This window comes from Schistocerca piceifrons, chromosome 2 (assembly GCF_021461385.2).
Source record: "Schistocerca piceifrons isolate TAMUIC-IGC-003096 chromosome 2, iqSchPice1.1, whole genome shotgun sequence".
Lineage (NCBI taxonomy): Eukaryota > Metazoa > Arthropoda > Insecta > Orthoptera > Acrididae > Schistocerca > Schistocerca piceifrons.
In genome coordinates this window covers 694,192,996-694,213,249 of record NC_060139.1, presented here as the reverse complement: position 1 = coordinate 694,213,249, position 20,254 = coordinate 694,192,996, and the positions used below count along the sequence as shown (strand labels likewise).

The 20,254-nt window shown below is 41.7% G+C and overlaps 1 protein-coding gene across 1 annotated transcript in view; it reads left to right on the top strand.

Moving 5' to 3' along the window:
• LOC124775754 (schwannomin-interacting protein 1 homolog) overlaps nucleotides 1-20,254 on the top strand; it is an 810,951-nt gene that overhangs the window by 309,399 nt on the left and 481,298 nt on the right. Inside the window, exon 5 of the mRNA XM_047250583.1 lies at nucleotides 5,954-6,417. Within this exon, the coding sequence (XP_047106539.1) occupies nucleotides 5,954-6,417 (464 nt within the window). The remainder of the gene's footprint in view (nucleotides 1-5,953; nucleotides 6,418-20,254) is intronic.

The following is a 20,254-nucleotide window of genomic DNA, read 5'->3' as shown; positions in this document are numbered from 1 at the left end:
TGCGGTCCGGTCCCAGGTCGACGGGCACGTGCACCTTCCGCCGACCACTGGCGACAACATCGATGTACTGTGGAGACCTCACGCCCCACGTGTTGAGCAATTCGGCGGTACGTCCACCCGGCCTCCCGCATGCCCACTATACGCCCTCGCTCAAAGTCCGTCAACTGCACATACGGTTCACGTCCACGCTGTCGCGGCATGCTACCAGTGTTAAAGACTGCGATGGAGCTCCGTATGCCACGGCAAACTGGCTGACACTGACGGCGGCGGTGCACAAATGCTGCGCAGCTAGCGCCATTCGACGGCCAACACCGCGGTTCCTGGTGTGTCCGCTGTGCCGTGCGTGTGATCATTGCTTGTACAGCCCTCTCGCAGTGTCCGGAGCAAGTATGGTGGGTCTGACACACCGGTGTCAATGTGTTCTTTTTTCCATTTCCAGGAGTGTATTTATTTTCATCAGTCACCATATCGGCCTTTTACGTTTTACCACACACAACTGTCTGTTGTTATACAGGGTGCAGTGCTTAAATCCAGACAAATTTCAATTTGAATTTTCAGCCATATCGTAGTCCCGCCGGAGGTCGCGATTGGCTTTCTTGAATGCCATAGACGTCTAGTAAACAGTCTGAACTTCTAAATGGCAGAGCTGTTACAGACAAATGCTGAATACAACCGAAGGGCCGCTATCATCGAAAGTTTTCGCACTGATTGTTCGCCCACTGAAATAGTCCTATTCTTCGGATACGCGAGATCAACGGTTTACGATATTGTGGCCAAGTATAATTCGTCGGAGAAGGTGTTGTGTCCAGCGATGGTGATATCATGCCGCAGCATTGCTTTGGAAAGGGGCAAACCGTCAAAAAAGAAGTATATCTGCAAGTTTTGACGAATGTCCTGAAACCGTGGATGGTAACTGTGGTCTCGTGCAGAGGATACGTCTTTCAACAGGACCGTGCACCATCTCGTATGAGCCATTTAGTCCAAAACTAGCTCTCGGATGACGTTGACATTTTCTGGTCAAAGGAGTTCTGGCCCCCGAATAGCCCAGATTTTAACCCATTCGACTACTGTGTGCGGAGCGTAGTCGAAAAAGTTACCAATAAGACGAGGGGCTCTGATGTCACACCTTTGCGCACCGCTATCGAAGCAGCATTCACAATATGGGCAGCGTTGTTTTAAAGAGTGCGTGTGTTGCTTCTAGACAAGATTGGAAGCGGTCACTGCAGCTGAAGGGAGTTACATCGAGTAATGTTATTCTCGAAAGATACCACTACTTATATGTAAAAGGATACTTATTTTCTTTTGTACTTTGTTTCAATGAATTTTCTTAAAAAAAAAAAAAAAAAAAAAAAAAAAAAAAAAAAAAAAAACCAGTTCCATTTGTTCGGAATGAAGCGCCACACCCCGCATATTCGTGTACAACACTCATTTTGCAGTCAGCTGTGCCTTTATTTTGAATAATAAACAAATCAGCCGTTTATGTTGTTGAACATCTATGAATCATGGACTTTGCCGTTGGTGGGGAGGCTTGCGTGCCTCAACAATACAGATAGCCGTACCGTAGGTGCAACCACAACGGAGGGGTAACTGTTGAGAAGCCAGTTAATCGTGTGGTTCCTGAAGAGGGGAAGCAGCCTTTTCAGTAGTTGCAGGGGCAACAGTCTGGATGATTGACTGAACTGGCCTTGTAACATTAACCAAAATGGCGTTGCTGTTCTGGTACTGCGAACGGCTGAAAGCAAGGGGAAACTACAGCCGTAATTTTTCCCGAGGGCATGCAGCTTGACTGTATGATTAAATGATGATGACGTACTCTTGGGTAAAATATTCCGGAGGTAAAATAGTCCCCCATTCGGATATCCGGGCGGGGACTACTCCAGAGGACGTCGTTATCAGGAGAAACAAAACTAGCGTTCTGCAGATTGGAGCATGGAATGTCAGATCCCTTAATCGGGCAGGTACGTTAGAAAATTTAAAAACGGAAATGGATAGGTTAAAGTTAGATATAGTGGGAATTAGTGAAGTTCGGTGGCAGGAGGAACAAGACTTTTGGTCAGGTGAATACAGGGTTATAAATACAAAATCAAATAGGGGTAATGCAGGAGTAGGTTTAATAATGAATAAAAAATAGGAGTACGGGTAAGCAACTACAAACAGCATAGTGAACGCATTATTGTGTCTATTAAGATAGACACGAAGCCCACGCCTACTACAGTAATGCAAGTTCAGAAGCCAACTAGCTCTGCAGATGACAAGGAAATTGATGAAATGTATGATGAGATAAAAGAAAATATTCAGGTAGTGAAAGGAGACGAAAATTTAATAGTCATGGGTGACTGGAATTCGAGAGTAGGAAAAGGGAGAGAAGGAAACATAGTAGGTGAATATGGAGTGGGGCTAAGAAATGAAAGAGGAAGCCGCCTGCTAGAATTTTGCACAGAGCATAACTTAATCATAGCTAACACTTGGTTCAAGAATCATGAAAGAAGGTTGTATACATGCAAGAACCCTGGAGATACTAGAAGATATTAGATAGATTATATAATGGTAAGACAGAGATTTAGGAACCAGGTTTTAAATTGTAAGTCATTTCCAGGTGCAGATGTGGACTCTGACCACAATCTATTGGTTATGAATTGTAAATTAAACCTGAAGGAACTGCAAAAAGGTGGGAATTAAAGGAGATGGGACCTGGATAAACTGAAAGAACCAGAGGTTGTACAGAGTTTCAGGGAGAGCATAAGGGAACAGCTGACAGGAATGGGGAAAAGAAATACAGTAGAAGAAGAATGGGTAGCTTTGAGGCAGCAGAGTATCAAATAGGTAAAAATACGACGGTAGTAGAAACCCTTGGGCAACAGAAGAAATATAGAATTTAACTGATGAAAGGAGAAAATATAGGAATGCGGTAAATGAAGCAGGCAAAAAGTAATACAAACGTCTCAAAAATGAGATCGACAGGAAGTGCAAAATGGCTAAGCAGGCATGGCTAGAGGACAAATGTAAGAATGTAGAGGCTTATCTCACTAGGGGTAAGATAGATACTGCCTACAGGAAAATTAAAGACACCTTTGGAGAAAGGAGAACCACGTGCATGAATATCAAGAGCTTTGATGGAAACCCGGTTCTAAGCAAACAAGGGAATGGGGGAAAGAAATACAGTAGAAGTAGTTTGGGGGATGCAATAGTGAAGACAGCAGAGGATCAAGTAGGTAAAAATACGAGAATTTAATTGATGAAAGGAGAAAAGCAGAAAGGTGGAAGGAGTATATAGAGGGTCTATACAAGCGCGATGTACTTGAAGACAATATTATGGAAATGGAAGAGGATGTAGATGAAGATGAAATAGGAGACATGATATTGCGTGAAGAGTTTGACAGAGCACAGAAAGACCTGAGCCGAAACAAGGCCCCCGGAGTAGACAACATTCCTTCAGAATTACTGACAGCCTTGGGAGAGCCAGTCCTGACAAAACTCTACCATCTGGTGAGCAAGATGTATGAGACAGGCGAAATACCCTCGGACTTACAGAAAAATATGATAATTCCAGTTCCAAAGAAAGCAGGTGTTGACAGATGTGAAAATTACCGAAGTATCAGTTTAATAAGTCACAGCGGCGAAATACTAACGCTAATTCTTTACAGACGAATGGAAAAACTGATAGAAGCCCACCTCGGGGAAGATCAGTTTGGATTCCGTAGAAATGTTGGAACACGTAAGCAATACTGGCCCTACGACTTATCTTAGAAGAAAGATTAAGGAAAGGCAAACCTACGTTTCTAGCATTTGTAGACATAGAGAAAGCTTTTGACAAAGTTGATTGGAATACTCTCTTTCAAATTCTGAAGGTGGCAGGGGTAAAATACAGGGATCGAAAGGCTATTTACAATTTGTACAGAAAGCAGATGGCAGTTATGAGACGAGGGGTATGAAAGGGAAGCAGTGGTTGGGAAGGGAGTGAGACAGGGTGGTAGCCAATCTCAGATGTTATTCAATATGTATATTGAGCAAGCAGTAAAGGAGACAAAAGAAAAGTTCGGAGTACGTATTAAAATCCATGGAGAAGAAATAAAAACTTTGAGGTTCGCCGATGACATTGTAATTATGTCAGAGACAGCAAAGGACTTGGAAGAGCAGCTGAACGGAATGGACAGTGTCTTGAAAGGAGGGTATAAAATGTGTTGTTGTTGTGGTCTTCAGTCCTGAGACTGGTTTGATGCAGCTCTCCATGCTACTCTATCCTGTGCAAGCTTCTTCATCTCCCAGTACCTACTGCAACCGGTATAAAATGAACATCAACAAAAGCAAAACGAGGATAATGGAATGTAGTCGAATTAAATCGGGTGATGCTGCAGGAATTACGTTAGGAAATGAGACGCTTAAAGTAGTAAAGAAGTTTTGCTATTTGGGGAGCAAAATAACTGATGATGGTCGAAGTAGAGAGGATATAAAATGTAGACTGGCCATGGCAAGGAAAGCGTTTCTGAAGAAGAAAAATTTGTTAACATCAAGTACAGATTTAAATGTCAGGAAGTCGTTTCTGAAAGTATTTGTATGGAGTGTAGCCATGTATGGAAGTGAAACGTGGACGATAAATAGTTTAGACAAGAAGAGAGCAGAAGCTTCCGAAATGTGGTGCTACAGAAGAATGCTGAAGATTGGATAGGTAGATCTTCTTCAGAAACGTTTCCTTGCCATTGCCAGTCTACGTTTTATATCATCTCTACTTCGACCATTATCAGTTATTTCGCTCCCCAAATAGCAAAACTCATTTACTACTTTAAGCGTCTCATTTCCTAACGTAATTCCCGCAGCATCACCCGATTAAATTCGACTACATTCCATTATCCTCGTTTTGCTTTTGTTGATGTTCATCTTATATCCTCCTTTCAAGACACTGTCAATTGCGTTCAGCTGCTCTTTAGGTCCTTTGCTGTCTCTGACGGAATTACAATGTCATCGGCGAACCTCAAAGTTTTTATTTCTTCTCCATGGATTTTAATACCCACTCCGAATTTTTTTTTTGTTTCCTTTCCTGCTTGCTCAATATACAGATTGAATAACATCGGGGAGAGGCTACAACCCTGTCTCACTCCCTTCCCAACCACTGCTTCCCTTTCATGCCACTCAACTCTTATAATTGCCATTTGGCTTCTATACAAATTGTAAATAGCCTTTCGCTCCCTATATTTTACCCCTGTCACCTTCAGAATTTGAAAGAGAGTATTCCAGTCAACATTATCAAAAGCTTTCTCTAAGTGTACAACTGCTGGAAACGTAGGTTTGCCTTTCCTTAATCTAGCTTCTAAGATAAGTCGTATGGTCAGTATTGCCTCACGTGTTCCAACATTTCTACGGAATCCAAACTGATCTTTCCCAAGGTCGGCTTCTACCAGTTTTTCCATTCGTCTGTAAAGAATTGGTGTTAGTATTTTGCAACCGTGGCTTATTAAACTGATCGTTCGTTAATTTTCACATCTGTCAACACCTGCTTTCTTTGGGACTGGAATTATTATATTCTTTTTAAGTCTGAGGGTATTTCGCCTGTCTCATACATCTTGCTCACTAGATGCTAGAGTTTTGTTAGGCCTGGCTCCCCCAAGGGTGTCAGTAGTTGTAATGGAATATTTTTATATATTATATTATATTTTATAATAATTTACGCAACTGATGACCGTCTTTTTATTGTGCAAGACATTCATTTTTGTAAATCACCTTGCATGAGTTTTTATACTACGTTTTCCAAAAGTTTTACTGTCATGTGGCTGAAAAGCGGTAAATTGTATCCGCTATCAGCCCTCCCTCCACCCTCATGCCCATATGAGGCGGAGGGGCTGGTGTGAAATAACAATAAAGAATACAAAAGAAGACCACTATAAAAAAAAGGCAAGCAGATAGGTGCACGGTAAGAATCCCGACACGTAAGACACGCCTGCCTGCTGGTACGTTGCAGACCCCGGAGCTCAGAGCAGCAGTTCGTACGGCGCGGGCCACGACAGCGAGGCGTGCGGCGAGGAGGGCAGCGTGCTGAGCGTGACGAGCACGAGCACGAGCAGCAGCGGCGGAGGGCGGCGGCTGGGACGCGCCTGCTACGCCGACGACAGCGACGACTACAGCGACGTGGGCTCGGTGAGCAGCGACGACGGTAACTGCCGGCCGCCGTCTGCGCCCGCGCGCGGCTTCGCCAACCCCAACTACCCGGGCTTCCAGCACCTGGCGCGCCGGCTCGCGCGCTCCCCGGGCGCCGACGGCGACGACTCGTCGGCCGACGAGGTCGAGCCGGAACCGGAGCCGGAGCCCGAGGTCGACGACGACGACAACGAGGCCTGCAACAATAACAACAACAACAATAATAATAACAACAACAATAACAACAACAACCACGACGACAACAACAACCAGGAACAGGAGGACGAGGTATGTTAGCTGATTACACTAGGCAAATCTGTAGTTAGTTTTATTCCTATAATCTACATGTACATGGTTACTCTGAAATTCACACTCAAGTGCCTGGCAGAGGGTTCATCGAACCATTTTCATACTACTTCTCTACCATTCCACTCGCGTGGGAAAAATGAACACCTAAATCTTGCCGTTCGAGCTCTGATTTCTCTTATTTTATTATGATGACCATTTCTCCCTGCGTAGCTGGGTGTCAACAAAATATTTTCGCTATCGGAAAAGAAAGTTGGTGATTGAAATTTCAAAATAGATCTCGCCGCAAAGAAAACCGCCTTTGTTTCAGTGACTGCCACCCCAACTCGCGTATCGTATCAGTGACACTCTCACTCCTATTGTGCGATAACACGAAACGAGCTGCCCTTCTTTGCACTTTTTCGGTGTCGTCCGTCAATCCTACATGGTAAGAATCCCACACCGCGTAACAGTATTCCAGCAGAGGACGGACAAGTGTAATGTAGGCTGTCTCTTTAGTGGGTTTGTCGCATCTTCTAAGTGCTCTGCCAACAAAGCGCAATCTTTGTTTCGCCTTCTCCACAATACGATCTATGTGGTCTTTCCAATTTAAGTTGCTCGTAATTGTAATTCCTAGGTATTTAGTCGAATTGACAGGCGTTAGATTTGTGCGATTTATCGCATACCCAAAATTTATCGGATTTCTTTTAGTACCCATGTAGATGATCTCGCACTTTTCTTTATTCAGTGCCAATTGCCACTTTTCACTCAGAAATTTCGGAACACTTCTTAACATTTTAAATACAGGGTGTATCAAAAAGAATCATCCGATTTAGGACATCTATATTTCTGAAACTAATAAACATATACAATGAATTTTGTTGTTTCATGAACGGGAAACACAAAAAGTTTTTTTCATATTTTTTTCATATCTTTTTAATATGCTCCCCTTGAGATGTATGGCATATGTCAGTGCGATATTCCAACTGTTACCACAGTGCAGCGAGCATGTCTTTGAGCTACAGCTTCCGCAGCTGTTGTTATGCGATGTCTCAGTTCATTCACTGTTGTTGGTAACGGAGGTACATAAACAGAGTCTTTCTTAAACCTCCACTAGAAATAATCAGACACAATCAGGTCCCGTGAATTTGGTGGCCAGTAATGTAAAGCTGAATCATTTGGACAAGTATGACCTATCCATTGTTGAGTAATAAAATCTCCGTACTTCCAGATGCCAGTGTGGCGGTGCTCCATCCTCTTGGTAAATGAAGCCGTTTGAGTCAGTCTCCAACTGTGGGAAGAGAAACTTCTCAAGTATATCGAGATATGTGCTTCCTGTAACACTGTTCTCGGCAAAGAAAAATGGACTGTACACCTTTTTCCATAAAAACATATTAAATTTTGGAGACTCCCTCTCATGTTGTCCAACTGCATGGGGTTGTTCCGTTTTCCATATTCTCACATTACGCCGGTTCGCCTATCCAATTAAATGGAATGTTACCTCGTCACTAAAAACTAAGCGTGGAAGAAAACTGTCATCTTCCGTCTAGTCAAGAACTAAATTACAGAACTCTACACGTTGATGTCTGTCACCTTCACGAAGAGCTTACAGTAGCTGAATTTTGTGTGGTGTCATGTGTTAATGTCTACGCAACACACGCCAAACGGACATTGGTGGCATGTTGAGCTGTCGAGCTGCAGGGCGGGCGGATTTCTGCGGACTGCTTGTGAAATTATGGCGGATGAGTTCGGCCTCTGTGTCAGACATTCGGGGACGACCTGGCAATTAGCCTTTACACCAACAACCTGTTTCTCGTCTAATGCTCTGTGCTGTAGGAGGATCCACATCACACCTAGTACGGAAGTCGCGCTGAACAGCTATTACTATCCTGCAACGCGCAAAACGTAGAACACAACACGCTTTCTGTTGTCCTGACACCATTTTTACTGGAACTGAAGTGGGCGCACACTGCCGCTACCTTGCAGAAACCATGTAAAACTCGAGAGTTTGCTCGTTACTACAGTACGTTGTTCACGTACGTATCTCAAATAACATAATATGGCTCTGAGCACTATGGGACTTAACATCTGTGGTCATCAGTCCCCTAGAACTTAGAACTACTTAAACCTAACCAACCTAAGTACATCACACACATCCATGCCCGAGGAAGGATTCGAACCTGCGACCGTAGCGGCCACGCGGTTCCAGACTCAACCGCCTAGAAACGCACGGCACACCGGCCGGCAATAACATAATAGTTACGATTTTTTTTAAATAGGCTCATTCTTTTTGATAAAACCCGTATATTCTGTGGTAGTTGCTCAACAGCTCGCATACATTTGTCTAAAATCAAGTTCATCTACATCTACTTCATTACCCTGAAATTCACAATTAATGCCTAGCAGAGGATTCGTTGAAGCACCTTCGAGTTATTTCTCTAACGTGCCACTCTTCAACGGTGCGCTTTAAAAATGAGCGCGTGAGTCTTTATGTGCGAGCTCTGACATCTCTTACTTTAGCATTTCTCCCTACGTACGTAGGCGACAACAGAATATTTTCGCAATGGGAGGAGAAAGTATTTTTTTTTTAATTTTGCGGGAAGATCCTTCCACAATGAAAAAAAACTTAGTTTTAACGGTTTCAGACCCAATTTCTGTATCATATACGTGACACTCTGTCCCCTATTTCGCGATAATACAAAACGAGCTGCCCTTCTTCGAACCTTTTCGAAGTTCTCTGTCAATTGCATCTGGTGCGGATTCCGCACCGCACAGCAGTACTGCAGGAGAGGACGGACAAACTTATTCTACGCACTCTCTCTAGTAGACCTGCTACATTTTGTAAGTGTTTTGCCAATAAATCGAATTCTTTGGTTTCCTTTTTCCGCAACATTGTCTACGTTATAGTTCCAGTTTAAGTTATTCGTATTATAATCCCTATGCATTAAGTTGAATTTACAGCCTTTAAATTTGTGTGATTTATGGTCTAACCGAAATTTAGCGGATTTCGTTTAATACTCATGTGGATCAGTTCATAGTTTTTTTTAGTGTCGATTGCCGCTTTTCGCAACATACAGATAACTAGTCTAAATCATTTTGCAATTGGTTTTGATCATCTGATAACTTAAGAAGACGGTAAATGACAGCATCATCTACGAACAATCTAAGAGGGTTGCTCAGATTATCTGCTATGTCGTTTATGTAAGTCATAGGTCAGGAACAACAGAGGACCCATAACACTTACTTGGGGAATGCTCTCTTCTACTCGATGGCCTTCCGTCAGTTACTAGGAACTCTGACCTTTTTGGAGCTGTACCACTAAAAACCGACCCCTCTTTATAAAATAATGGAAACATTTAAATACTGGTAACTGGATCTCTGGTGAAACGAACTTTGGCCACGTAACAAATACTTTTTCGTAGACAGGAATTTCCTATTCAGTAAAACAGTACTTGTCATTCTCTAACTTCCACTGAATGCCAAGTCTTCTGAAGTCACGTAAACATTAATTGGGCCTTATGTTCTACTAGAAAGAAACCACACAATGGAAATTTTCAACAAATGGATTTCTGATCGACCGATCAGGGAGTGAACTTCACTAAATGCTGAGTAGTATTCACGATGAGATTTTCATTCTGCAGCGGAGTGTGCGCTGATATGAAACTTCGTGGCAGATTAAAACTGTGTGCCAGACCGAGACTCGAACTCGGGACGTTTGCCTTTCGCGGGCAAGTGCTCTACCAACTGAGCTACCCAAGCACGACTCACGACCCGTCCTCACAGTTTCAATTCTGCCAGTACCTCGTCTGCTACCTTCCAAAATTCACAGAAGCTCATCTGCGAACCTCTTCTACAAGGTTCGCAGAAGAGCTTCTGAAAAGTTTGGAAGGTAGGAGATGAGGTACTGACAGGACTGAAACTGTGAGGACGCGTCGTGAATCGTGCTTGGGTAGCTCAGTTGGCAGAGCACTTGCCCGCGAAAGGCAAAGGTCCCGAGTCCGATCTCGGCCCGGCACACAGTTTTAATCTGCTTAGTACTATGTTTTTCATACATGGTAAACGAGGTTAATGGTCACAGGGGGTTGAATGGCGTGCTTTTATGCACGTTGGGAAACTTTTAACGAATTAAGTTAATTCCATGTTGACATTTATTCACAAAATGTAGTGCACTCTCAAGTTCAGTACACATTCAACACGTATAAACTCCCAAGACTATGGTTCTGTAGAGGGAAACTGTTGTCATTATATTAATCATATTATTCAGCGGTGATTACGTTAACTAGGGGACACAACATAGATGCACAAATTAGATGCACGAAGATTCAAACACTCATAAAATTACCGAAAGCAAAATTCACCATTTTCTTGTAATGTTTGAGTCATCAAGACTAGGTTGTGACTCTGAACGAGAAAAGGCCGAAACTAAATCTAGATCACGATGCGTGGGATGAATCTCGACCGGATAAAGAACGAAGTTGGCCCCATCTGAATCCAGTTCTACGATAACAAAGTTACCACCGGCGAGATCCCTATAATGGTACTCACCAGTGACTTTAAAAATTATATAAAGGTCGTAACACGAAAGTCTGAAGTGACTCCCATCCAAAATCACCTTCCAAGTGCTCACAGAAGCAGCACGTCACGCTCACCAGACCCCAGAACAGCGACTGACAAATTCTGCACTGAATCCAACGTAGTTCGCCTCGGTGCACAGAGAGCGAAAGGACCGATCGATAAGGGGAATTTTTCAGTGGTGCCAGGCGTTTCCTCTAACCAGAAGATAAGAGAGACAACGGCAGGTTCCTTTGCTCAAAATTTTCCAACGGTTCAACAAGTAATTTGAACAAACGATTGCCTTGCCCATGGGTCTGAAGGAACGGTTCGGGAGGCCGTGGGTTAAGAATGACCAGGCAGACAGACGCCCCGCTGAACTGGCGTCCCAAGCCAGCTTAGAAAGAGTAAACTCAGCGACCGTTTCCAGATACTGCTACAAAGCTGAGCCAACGAAGTCCGCCTGAATTTACCAACGTACATACGTGTGCAATTATATCCACTTTCATACAATCCAGTAATCATCAAGGTCTAGGAAAGATTGTTAAAGTTACATGCGGTGCTGAATATCGAACGTAATGAAAATGAAGATGAAATTTCAATCCATAAGCTCCCAGCGTGATATTCCGTCACCTGGCGCGATAAAAATATGAGGAAACACATTCTTCAGATCCTGCTAAAACTACAAAATCACGTGGACGGTTGACTGACTGCAGCCTTTCACACAGTCAGCTGCTATGAAAATCTATTATTGCTAACAATTTCAATAGTTACTAATCATAAACAAGCAAAAAATGTTCAAATACAGTGTTTTTGTGGGAACATATATGATGTACCATCTCACTCTACATAACATAAAAAACACGAGCGTTATATAGGGATGAAAAGTCATGTTTGTTTCCACGAAAACTGAGAAACTTCAAGTGCTTGATAATGATTAGAAACAATCGAAACTTGTAGCTACATACTAGAAATGAGGACCGACTATTAGAATTTTCTTAACACATCAACAGCTGGTTGAGCGTCAAAAATGCAGCAGAAAGAAGGAACTATTGCAATCAGTCTTTTCAATGGTCCTATATAGTCCTACCTTGCGCTATTATTTACGCATTTGTTTGTATTTATTGATGCACAGTTTTAACAAAACAGGCTAAATATTAATGGATCTTTACAGTTGTTTCACTATGTTACTGCAATCCCTACGTGATCCAATTATAAAACGTTATAAAATACGACATAACAGCCATTTCGGGAAGGAAATGTTCGTTGCTCCAGCGGGAATGGCTAGAGTTTTGTAAAAACGTCTCTAGATGCCAGTGTTGGTAACCTCAGTCAAGATCACGATATCACCAGCTGAACAGAAGGTTTCTGCGCGCTGTAAATATCAGTGATTGCAGTCAAGCGCGTTTTTCGCTAAGTTTTGAGGTGATAAATCCTGTGGAGAAACACATTCGTTGTTTGTAACTCCACTCTGAACAGACCGGACGTCTGTCTTCTGACTACCCCTGTACCACCCTCTTACACCCAACGTCCTCGTTTATTTGATGGCTGTATTCCAATCTCTGGCCACCCCTACAGCTTTTACCCTCTACATCTCCCTCATGGACCACTGAACTTACTCCCTGATGTCCTAACACATGTCCCATCGTTCTGTATGTTCTTGTTGTCATTGTATTCCATATGTTCCTCTCCTCGCTGGTTCTGTGGAGAGCTCCTCCTCCAAACCACATTTCAGACGCTTTGAATCCCTTCTTTTCCTGTTTCCTCGTCATGACTGACTTCCATGCAATGCTGTGCTCCAAACGTACTGTCTCAGAAATTTCTTCTTCAGATTAAGCCCGATGTTTGATACTTGATACTAGCAGACTTCTCTTAGTCAGAAATGTCCTCTCTGATATACTAGTCTGCTTATTAGGTGTTTCTTGCTTTGTCCGTCGTGGATTACTTTGCTTTCAAGATAAGAGAAATCCTTCATTTCGTCTACTTCATCGTCGCCTTTTATCAAGTTTATGCTTTTCCTCATTGCTTTCACCTTTATTCGATTTATTCTCAATCCATAGTGTGTACTCGTTAGACCTTCCGCTCAACAGATCCTGCAGTTCTTCCTCACTTTCATTGGAGATACCGTTTTCATCAACGAACGTTATCATCCTAAATTTTAACCCCGCTCCTGAACGTTTATTTCCGTAGTTGCTTCTTCGATGCACAGATTGAAGAGTAGGAGCGAAAGACATCCTCCCTTTCCGAAACATTTTCTAATCCAAGCACTTTGTTCTTTTTTCCGCTCTTATATGTTACCTGTGTTTGCATATAGCTTATACGTATTTTCCCACGAATTTCGAACATTATACTTTATTTTGCACTCGAACGGTTTTTCTAGGTCGACAAATCCTATAACGCGTCGTGATTTTTCTTATGTCTTACTTCCGTTATCAAGCGCAACTTCACAATTGCATCACCCTTTCTTAAAGTCAAACTGATTATCAACCAGTAGATCCTCAATTTTCTTTCCTATTCTTCTTTATATTATTCTTATTATCAACATGGTTGCATGAGTTGTTAAGCTGATTGTGTGATAGTTCTCACACCTTGCCACCTTCGGTATTGTGTAGAGAATGTCTTCTTGGAAGTCTGGTGGTAGGTCTACTCACCAAACCAGCAATGCTCTCTATGCCTTCTACCTTATTTGATCACATGTCTTCTGAAGCTCTATTAAATTCTGATACTGGATCCACTATGTCTTCCATATCGACTTCTATTTATTCTTCCGCGTAATAAGATTAATCCTTCCCCTCATACACACCCTCAGTGTACTCATCCCATCTAATCTCTCTCTCTCTCTCTCTTACGCGTTTAACACTCTTAATGTTGACTCCTTTGCTTTTAATTCCACCAGAACTGTTTCGACTGGTCTACATGCTGATTGTTCTTTCGACGAACATTTCCTTTTCGATACTTTCACATTTTTCCTGCTGCCGTTGCGCTTCCGCTTCGTTGCACCGCATATTTCTTTCGTTACTAAGTGACTTATATTACTGTGTGAATGCCTCTTCCTGAACATTTTTGTACTCCGTTTTTTCGTCGATCATCGGCAGTATTTTTTCTGCTATCCGAGGTTCCTACGCTGTTACCTTTGTTGTACCAACATATTCAACTTCTATGTTCGCCATTTATAGAGATGTCCATTCTTATTCAACTGGACCGCCCGTTGTGGTACTCATTATCGATTTATTTACAGCCTGAGAGAACTTCAAACGCATTTCACCATTGCTCAGTATTTTACATTCTACTTCTTTGTTCATGAATTCCTTTGGACGATTCCTTTTAACTAATTTCTGATCGGTGTCTATATCTGCCCAGAGTGTACGTTATAATCCAACTAGCTGACAAATCCGACTTTGCTCGGGGTATTTATTTTGCCAAATTTCTTTTAGAAACAAAAAAATGAACTGTGTTTGCATGAATCCGTGAAAACACCTTAGGAATTATGAAACAGTCATACAAAGAAATCCACGTAATTTAAAATGTAGAAGTACAGCAGCCAAGTCAAGAAACATAGTATGCAAAATATAATTTATCTGCAATGTTTATTTAACTCAGAACATGATTATAAACGATATTTATAGTTCCATGTCCAGGCAACTGGACGCAGTTGCTTCGTGTGCCTACAACGCTTTTTTGTAAACGTTTCTATGGCAAGCCTCTTCATATCTCTATAGGCACTATTGTTTGCGCCTATAGCCGACTGCGCTTGGCAGTTGAAAGCTCTCAAAAGCGCTGCCAGGTGTCAGAGATTTCCTTGACTGGACTGTAGGAGTATCTTAATAGTAAAGAATAAATCTGTTAAAACTTCATGCATGATTCGACATTTTTTCAAGCATTTCAGTGTTTCTGAAGTCATATCTATTGATCAATACGTCATACAATGACATATTTTTGTAGATACATTTAGCGGCATGTGTGAATACTGTCTGAGAAATATGTTGCTTATAGATAAGAAAATAAGTGATAAATTTAAAGATCATGCACGATGCGGCAGTTTTTCACACATCTCACTATTTATGATATCTCCTGAACTATGCGCGGTAGCGTAATACAATTTTGTAGGTGCGTTTAGCGGCACATGTATTTCCTGCCTGAGAACTTCATTGCGAATAGCCCTTTAAAATCCTGTATGGAGCGCGAGAAGAATGATTTTTCAACGCCTCTGTGTGCGCTGTAATTAATCTGTCTTATCCTCGCGACCCCTATGGTGGAGGGGGGGGGGGGGTTTAGGGTTCCTGGGGAGTTGGATTTATCATTTAATATTGGTTCTTGAAAGTTTGTAATTAGGCTTTATTCAGATAGTCTTCGTTCATTTTGATGCATCTTCCACATCAGTTTCTTTTGCATCTCATGACACTTTCGCATGGTTGAAACAAATCAGTGACCTTTCGTGCTACCCTTCTTTGTATACGTACATTATCCCCAATTAGCCCTATTTGGTGCGGGCCCCATACACTTGAGCAATATTCTATGATGAGTTACATGGTTATTTTGTAAGCAGACTACTTTGTATAGTGATTATATTTCCCTATTATTCTATTCATGAACCGAAGCCTGCCACCTGTTTCCCCTACGCCTGAGTCTACGTGACTGTTCCAGTTCATATCCCTCTAAATTGTTACACCCATTCTGTAGTATGAACTGATGGACGCCAGTTGTGGCTCATTGAGATTGTAGTTATAACATATTATGTTATTTCGTTTTGTGGAATCTTCCCATGTGCCCAGGTCTTTTCCAAGTACACTTCCTCCTCTCGTGATTTTTGAATAGTGTATACGCTATTACTAGTTGAAATTTATTGCAGAACTCAGTCTTTGTCTCTCATTTCTGCTACGAAGCTCATATTTTCTTGTAACTCTCTCGTCTATTCCTTCCTTTACGACAGCGTTCCAATCATCAAAATTATTAGATTTTCGTATCCCTTTACATACTGATACACCATCAGTAGTCTCATATACTGACTCTCTTTATCTGTTGTTTGTGAACTCGGCATGAATACCTGACTTATTGTTGTTGGTGTTGGTTTGCTATCGATTCAAATGAGAAAAATCGATCAGATGAAGTATTTCTTTTGTTACCTACTCTTTGAAGTTACCTATATTTGTGCCTCCATCGTTTGTTATTCCCTTTTAAGATATGACCATCCCTCTTCATCTGATTATTGCAGTATCAACAGGGTTCGAGAACTTGAAACGAATCTCTACAGGGCTAGAGAACTTCAAACGTATCACATCATTCCTCGGTACTTCAGTATCCCACTTCTTTACACATTGAGTTATCCGGAAGTTTCACTTCACCACTACTAAATTTTGATCTGAGTCGGTTGCGCCTTGCACTTCGAAATCTAATTTCAAAATTTCCGTCTGACCATAATAGAGTCCAACTGGACTTTTCCCATGTTTCCAGCTCTTTTCAAAGTATATTCTCTGCTGTTACCGAGCGAGGTGGCGCAGTGGTTAGCACACTGGACTCGCATTCGGGAGGACGACGGTTCAATCCCGTCTCCGGCCATCCTGATTTAGGTTTTCCGTGATTTCCCTAAATCGTTTCAGGCAAATGCCGGGATGGTTCCTTTAAAAGGGCACGGCCGATTTCCTTCCCAATCCTTCCCTAACCCGAGCTTGCGCTCCGTCTCTAATGACCTCGTTGTCGACGGGACGTTAAACACTAACCACCACCATTCTCTGCTGTTGTGATTTTTGATCAATGTATTTGCTATTAAAGCTGGAATTTTTTGCAGAACTCAATTAGTGTTTCCCCTCTCTTTCTCATGCTACAAATCCCATATTTTCCCGTAACTCTGTTCTCTATTCCTTTCTTTACTACAGCGTCCAGATTCCTGTCATTATTAGATTTCCATTTTCATCTTGAATTATCCGGTAAATATCCCCACACACTTTCTCTATAGCTTCATCTTTTGCGTTTAACACGGGCATGTACACATGAATTATTCTTGGCGGCGTTGCTTTGCTATCGATTGACATGTGTACAACCTTATCACTGAACTGTTCACAGTAAATCACTTTCTGCTATATCTTCCTATTCATGACGAATGCTACTCCCGTTACACAATTTTCTGCTGTTACCCTATATTCGTCTGACCAGAAATTCTTTCTGAACACATAGCACTAAAACTTTCTCGCCGCGCAAGCTGAGAATTTGAAATTTCCAATGTGACAGTCGAACGCTAAGCCGCCATTTGATCTACAATCTTACAGACAACAATCAGCCTAAACCCTTCGTGCTGGTGATAAAAGAAAACATATTGACGTCAACAATGATCCCTTAACAGAACTCGAAGATGACAGATGTTTCTACTGAAGTTAATTTTCATTGACCTAATAACATTCCATATGAGCGATAACGGAAAAAATGTAAGCACATACGTATTCCACAACTCTGAGGAAATAGTTGAGCGTGAAAGAAATCCTCCTAAGGCAAACGCATTTTGTTTCGTTACTTACGAAAAGGTTTATGGCCCATGTCTTTCTGAAAACAACAGTAATTGAAACGAGCTATCTTGAAATGTTGCACACGTAGCTTTTTCCACAACTTCATGATTTCTTATTCCAACAGGGTTGAGCTCCACTGCACCGGTTCTGCAACAAACGATATGCGAATTTTTTTTTGTGCTTACGTGAAGGAATGCATCTTCCGTGGCTCTCTAGTTCACAACATAAATGAGCTCAGAATTAGAATAACAAAAGCAGTGACTTCTGTCGATGAATGAATCATTCAGAATTTATGAAATTTCTTCATTAAATAGAAGTCAATATTTGACACCATTTGAACTCAACCGACTTTCCTCTGTCTTCCATTCTTCACCCAGTGTAACCTTACTTCATAGGTAGTATATTTCCTTCAACTATTTTCCATCGCTGATTTTGATGAAAAGTCGCTATTCTACTTTCTACAATCTCTCTCGTATTCCTCTCAGCGTAGTTTATCTCTCATCCACATTGAATGCTAAACTTTTGTCGACTCCAGTCAAAAGGACTTCTAGATCTTCCGAAGAGCCTGCCTGAGGATGAAACTTAGCATCGTCTCCAATTTAGTTTGCACATTCATTCGTCTTCCGAAATTTCTATTCATGTTCTCAGTTCAAAATACGCTACAGCTCTTTCTTATACACTTCTTACAACGAACTTATCATTCTAAACCTGCAAATTTTGTTATTTCTTCTTTACTTTTAATATTTCCATTAAACAACAAATTTCATCTTCGTCTCGAATGTCTTATTGCTACCACGTGTTGTCTAATAGTGATACACAATTCAAATGTCCTACTTTTTCAATTTTTTTTTCCTCCAATATTAAGCGCACAGTCAGAAGTGCTTATATAGTACCTTTATTATTTATTTGTTAAACTGTTGTTTCTACTGGAGTTCTTTATTTTTTCTTTCCATATATATAATTACTCCCTGTCCCCCCACCCCACCTCATGAAACATGGACCTTGCCGTTAGTGGGGAGGCTTGCGTGCCTCAGCGATACAGACAGCCGTACCGTAGGTGCAACCACAACGGAGGGGTATCTGTTGAGAGGCCAGACAAACGGCCTTGCTGCGCTGGTACTGCGAAGGGCTGAAAGCAAGGGGAAACTATAGTCGTAATTTTTCCCGAGAGCATGCAGCTTTACTGTATGGTTAAATCATGATGGGGTCCTCTTGGCTAAAATAACCCAGAGGTAAAATAGTCCTCCATTCGGATCTCCGGGCGGCTACTACTCAGGAGGACGTAGTTATCAGGAGAAACAAAACTGGCGTTCTACGGATCGGAGCGTGGGATGTCAGGTCCCTTAATTGGGCAGGTAGTTTAGAAAATTTTAAAAGGGAAATGGATAGGTTAAAGTTAGATATAGTGGGAATTAGTGAAATTCAATGGCAGGAGGAACAAGACTTCTGGTTAGGTGAATACAGGGCTATAAATACAAAATCAAATAGGGGTAACGCGAGAGTAGGTTTAATAATGAATAAAATATAGGAGCGCAGTTACTACGAACTGCATAGTGAACTCATTATTGTAGCCAAGATAGACACGAATCCCAAGCCTACCACAGCAGTACAAGTTTATATACCAACTAGCTCCGCAGATTGAGGATATGTATGATGAGATAAAATAAATTATTCAGACAGTGAAGGGAGATGGAAACTTAATAGTCATGGGTAACTGGAACTCGACAGTAGGAAAAGGAAGAGAAAGAAAAGTAGTAGGTGAATATGGAATGGGAGTAAGGAATGAAAGAGGAAGCCGCCTGGTAGAATTTTGCACAGAGCATAACTTAATCATAGCTAACACTTGGTTCAAGAATCATAAAAGAAGGTTGTATAAATGGAAGAAGTCTGGAGAGACTGGAAGGTCTCAGATAGATTATATAATGGTAAGACAGAGATTCAGGAACCACGTTTTAAATTGTAAGACATTTCCAGGGGCAGATGTGGACTCTGACCACAATTTTTGGTTATGAACTGTAGATTAAAACTGAAGAAACTTCAAAAAGTTGGGAATTTTAGGAAATGGAACCTGGATAAACTGAAAGAACCAGAGGTAGTAGAGAGCTTCAGGGAGAGCATTAGGGAACATTGACAAGAATGGGGGAAAGAACTAATGTAGAAGAAGAATGGGTAGCTTTGAGAGATGAAATAGTGAAGGTAGCAGAGATTCAAGTAGGTAAAAAGACGAGGAGTAATAGAAATCCTTGGGTAACAGAAGAGAGATTTAATTTAATCGTTGAAAGGAGAAAATATAAAAATGCAGTAAATGCAGCAGGCAAAAAGAAATACAAACGTCTCAAAAATAAGATCGACAAGAAGTGCAAAATGGCTAAGCAGGGATGGCTAGAGGACAAATGTAAGGATATAGAGGCGCACATTACTAGGGGTAACATAGACACTGCCTACAGGAAAATTAAAGAGAGCTTTGGAGAATATAGAACCACTTGTATGAATATCAAGAGCTCAGATGGAAACCCAGTTCTAAGCAAAGAAGGGAAAGTAGAAACGTGGAAGGAATATATACAGGGTCTATACAAGGACGATGTACTTGAGGACAGTACTATGGAAATGGAAGAAGACGTAGGTGAAGATGAAATGGGAGATATGATTCTGCATGAAGAGTTTCACAGAGCACTGAAATATCTAAGTCGAAACAAGGTCCCAGGAGTAAACAACATTCCATTAGAGCTACTGATAGACTTGGGAGAGCTAGCCCTGACAAAACTCTACCATCTGGTGAGCAATATGTATGA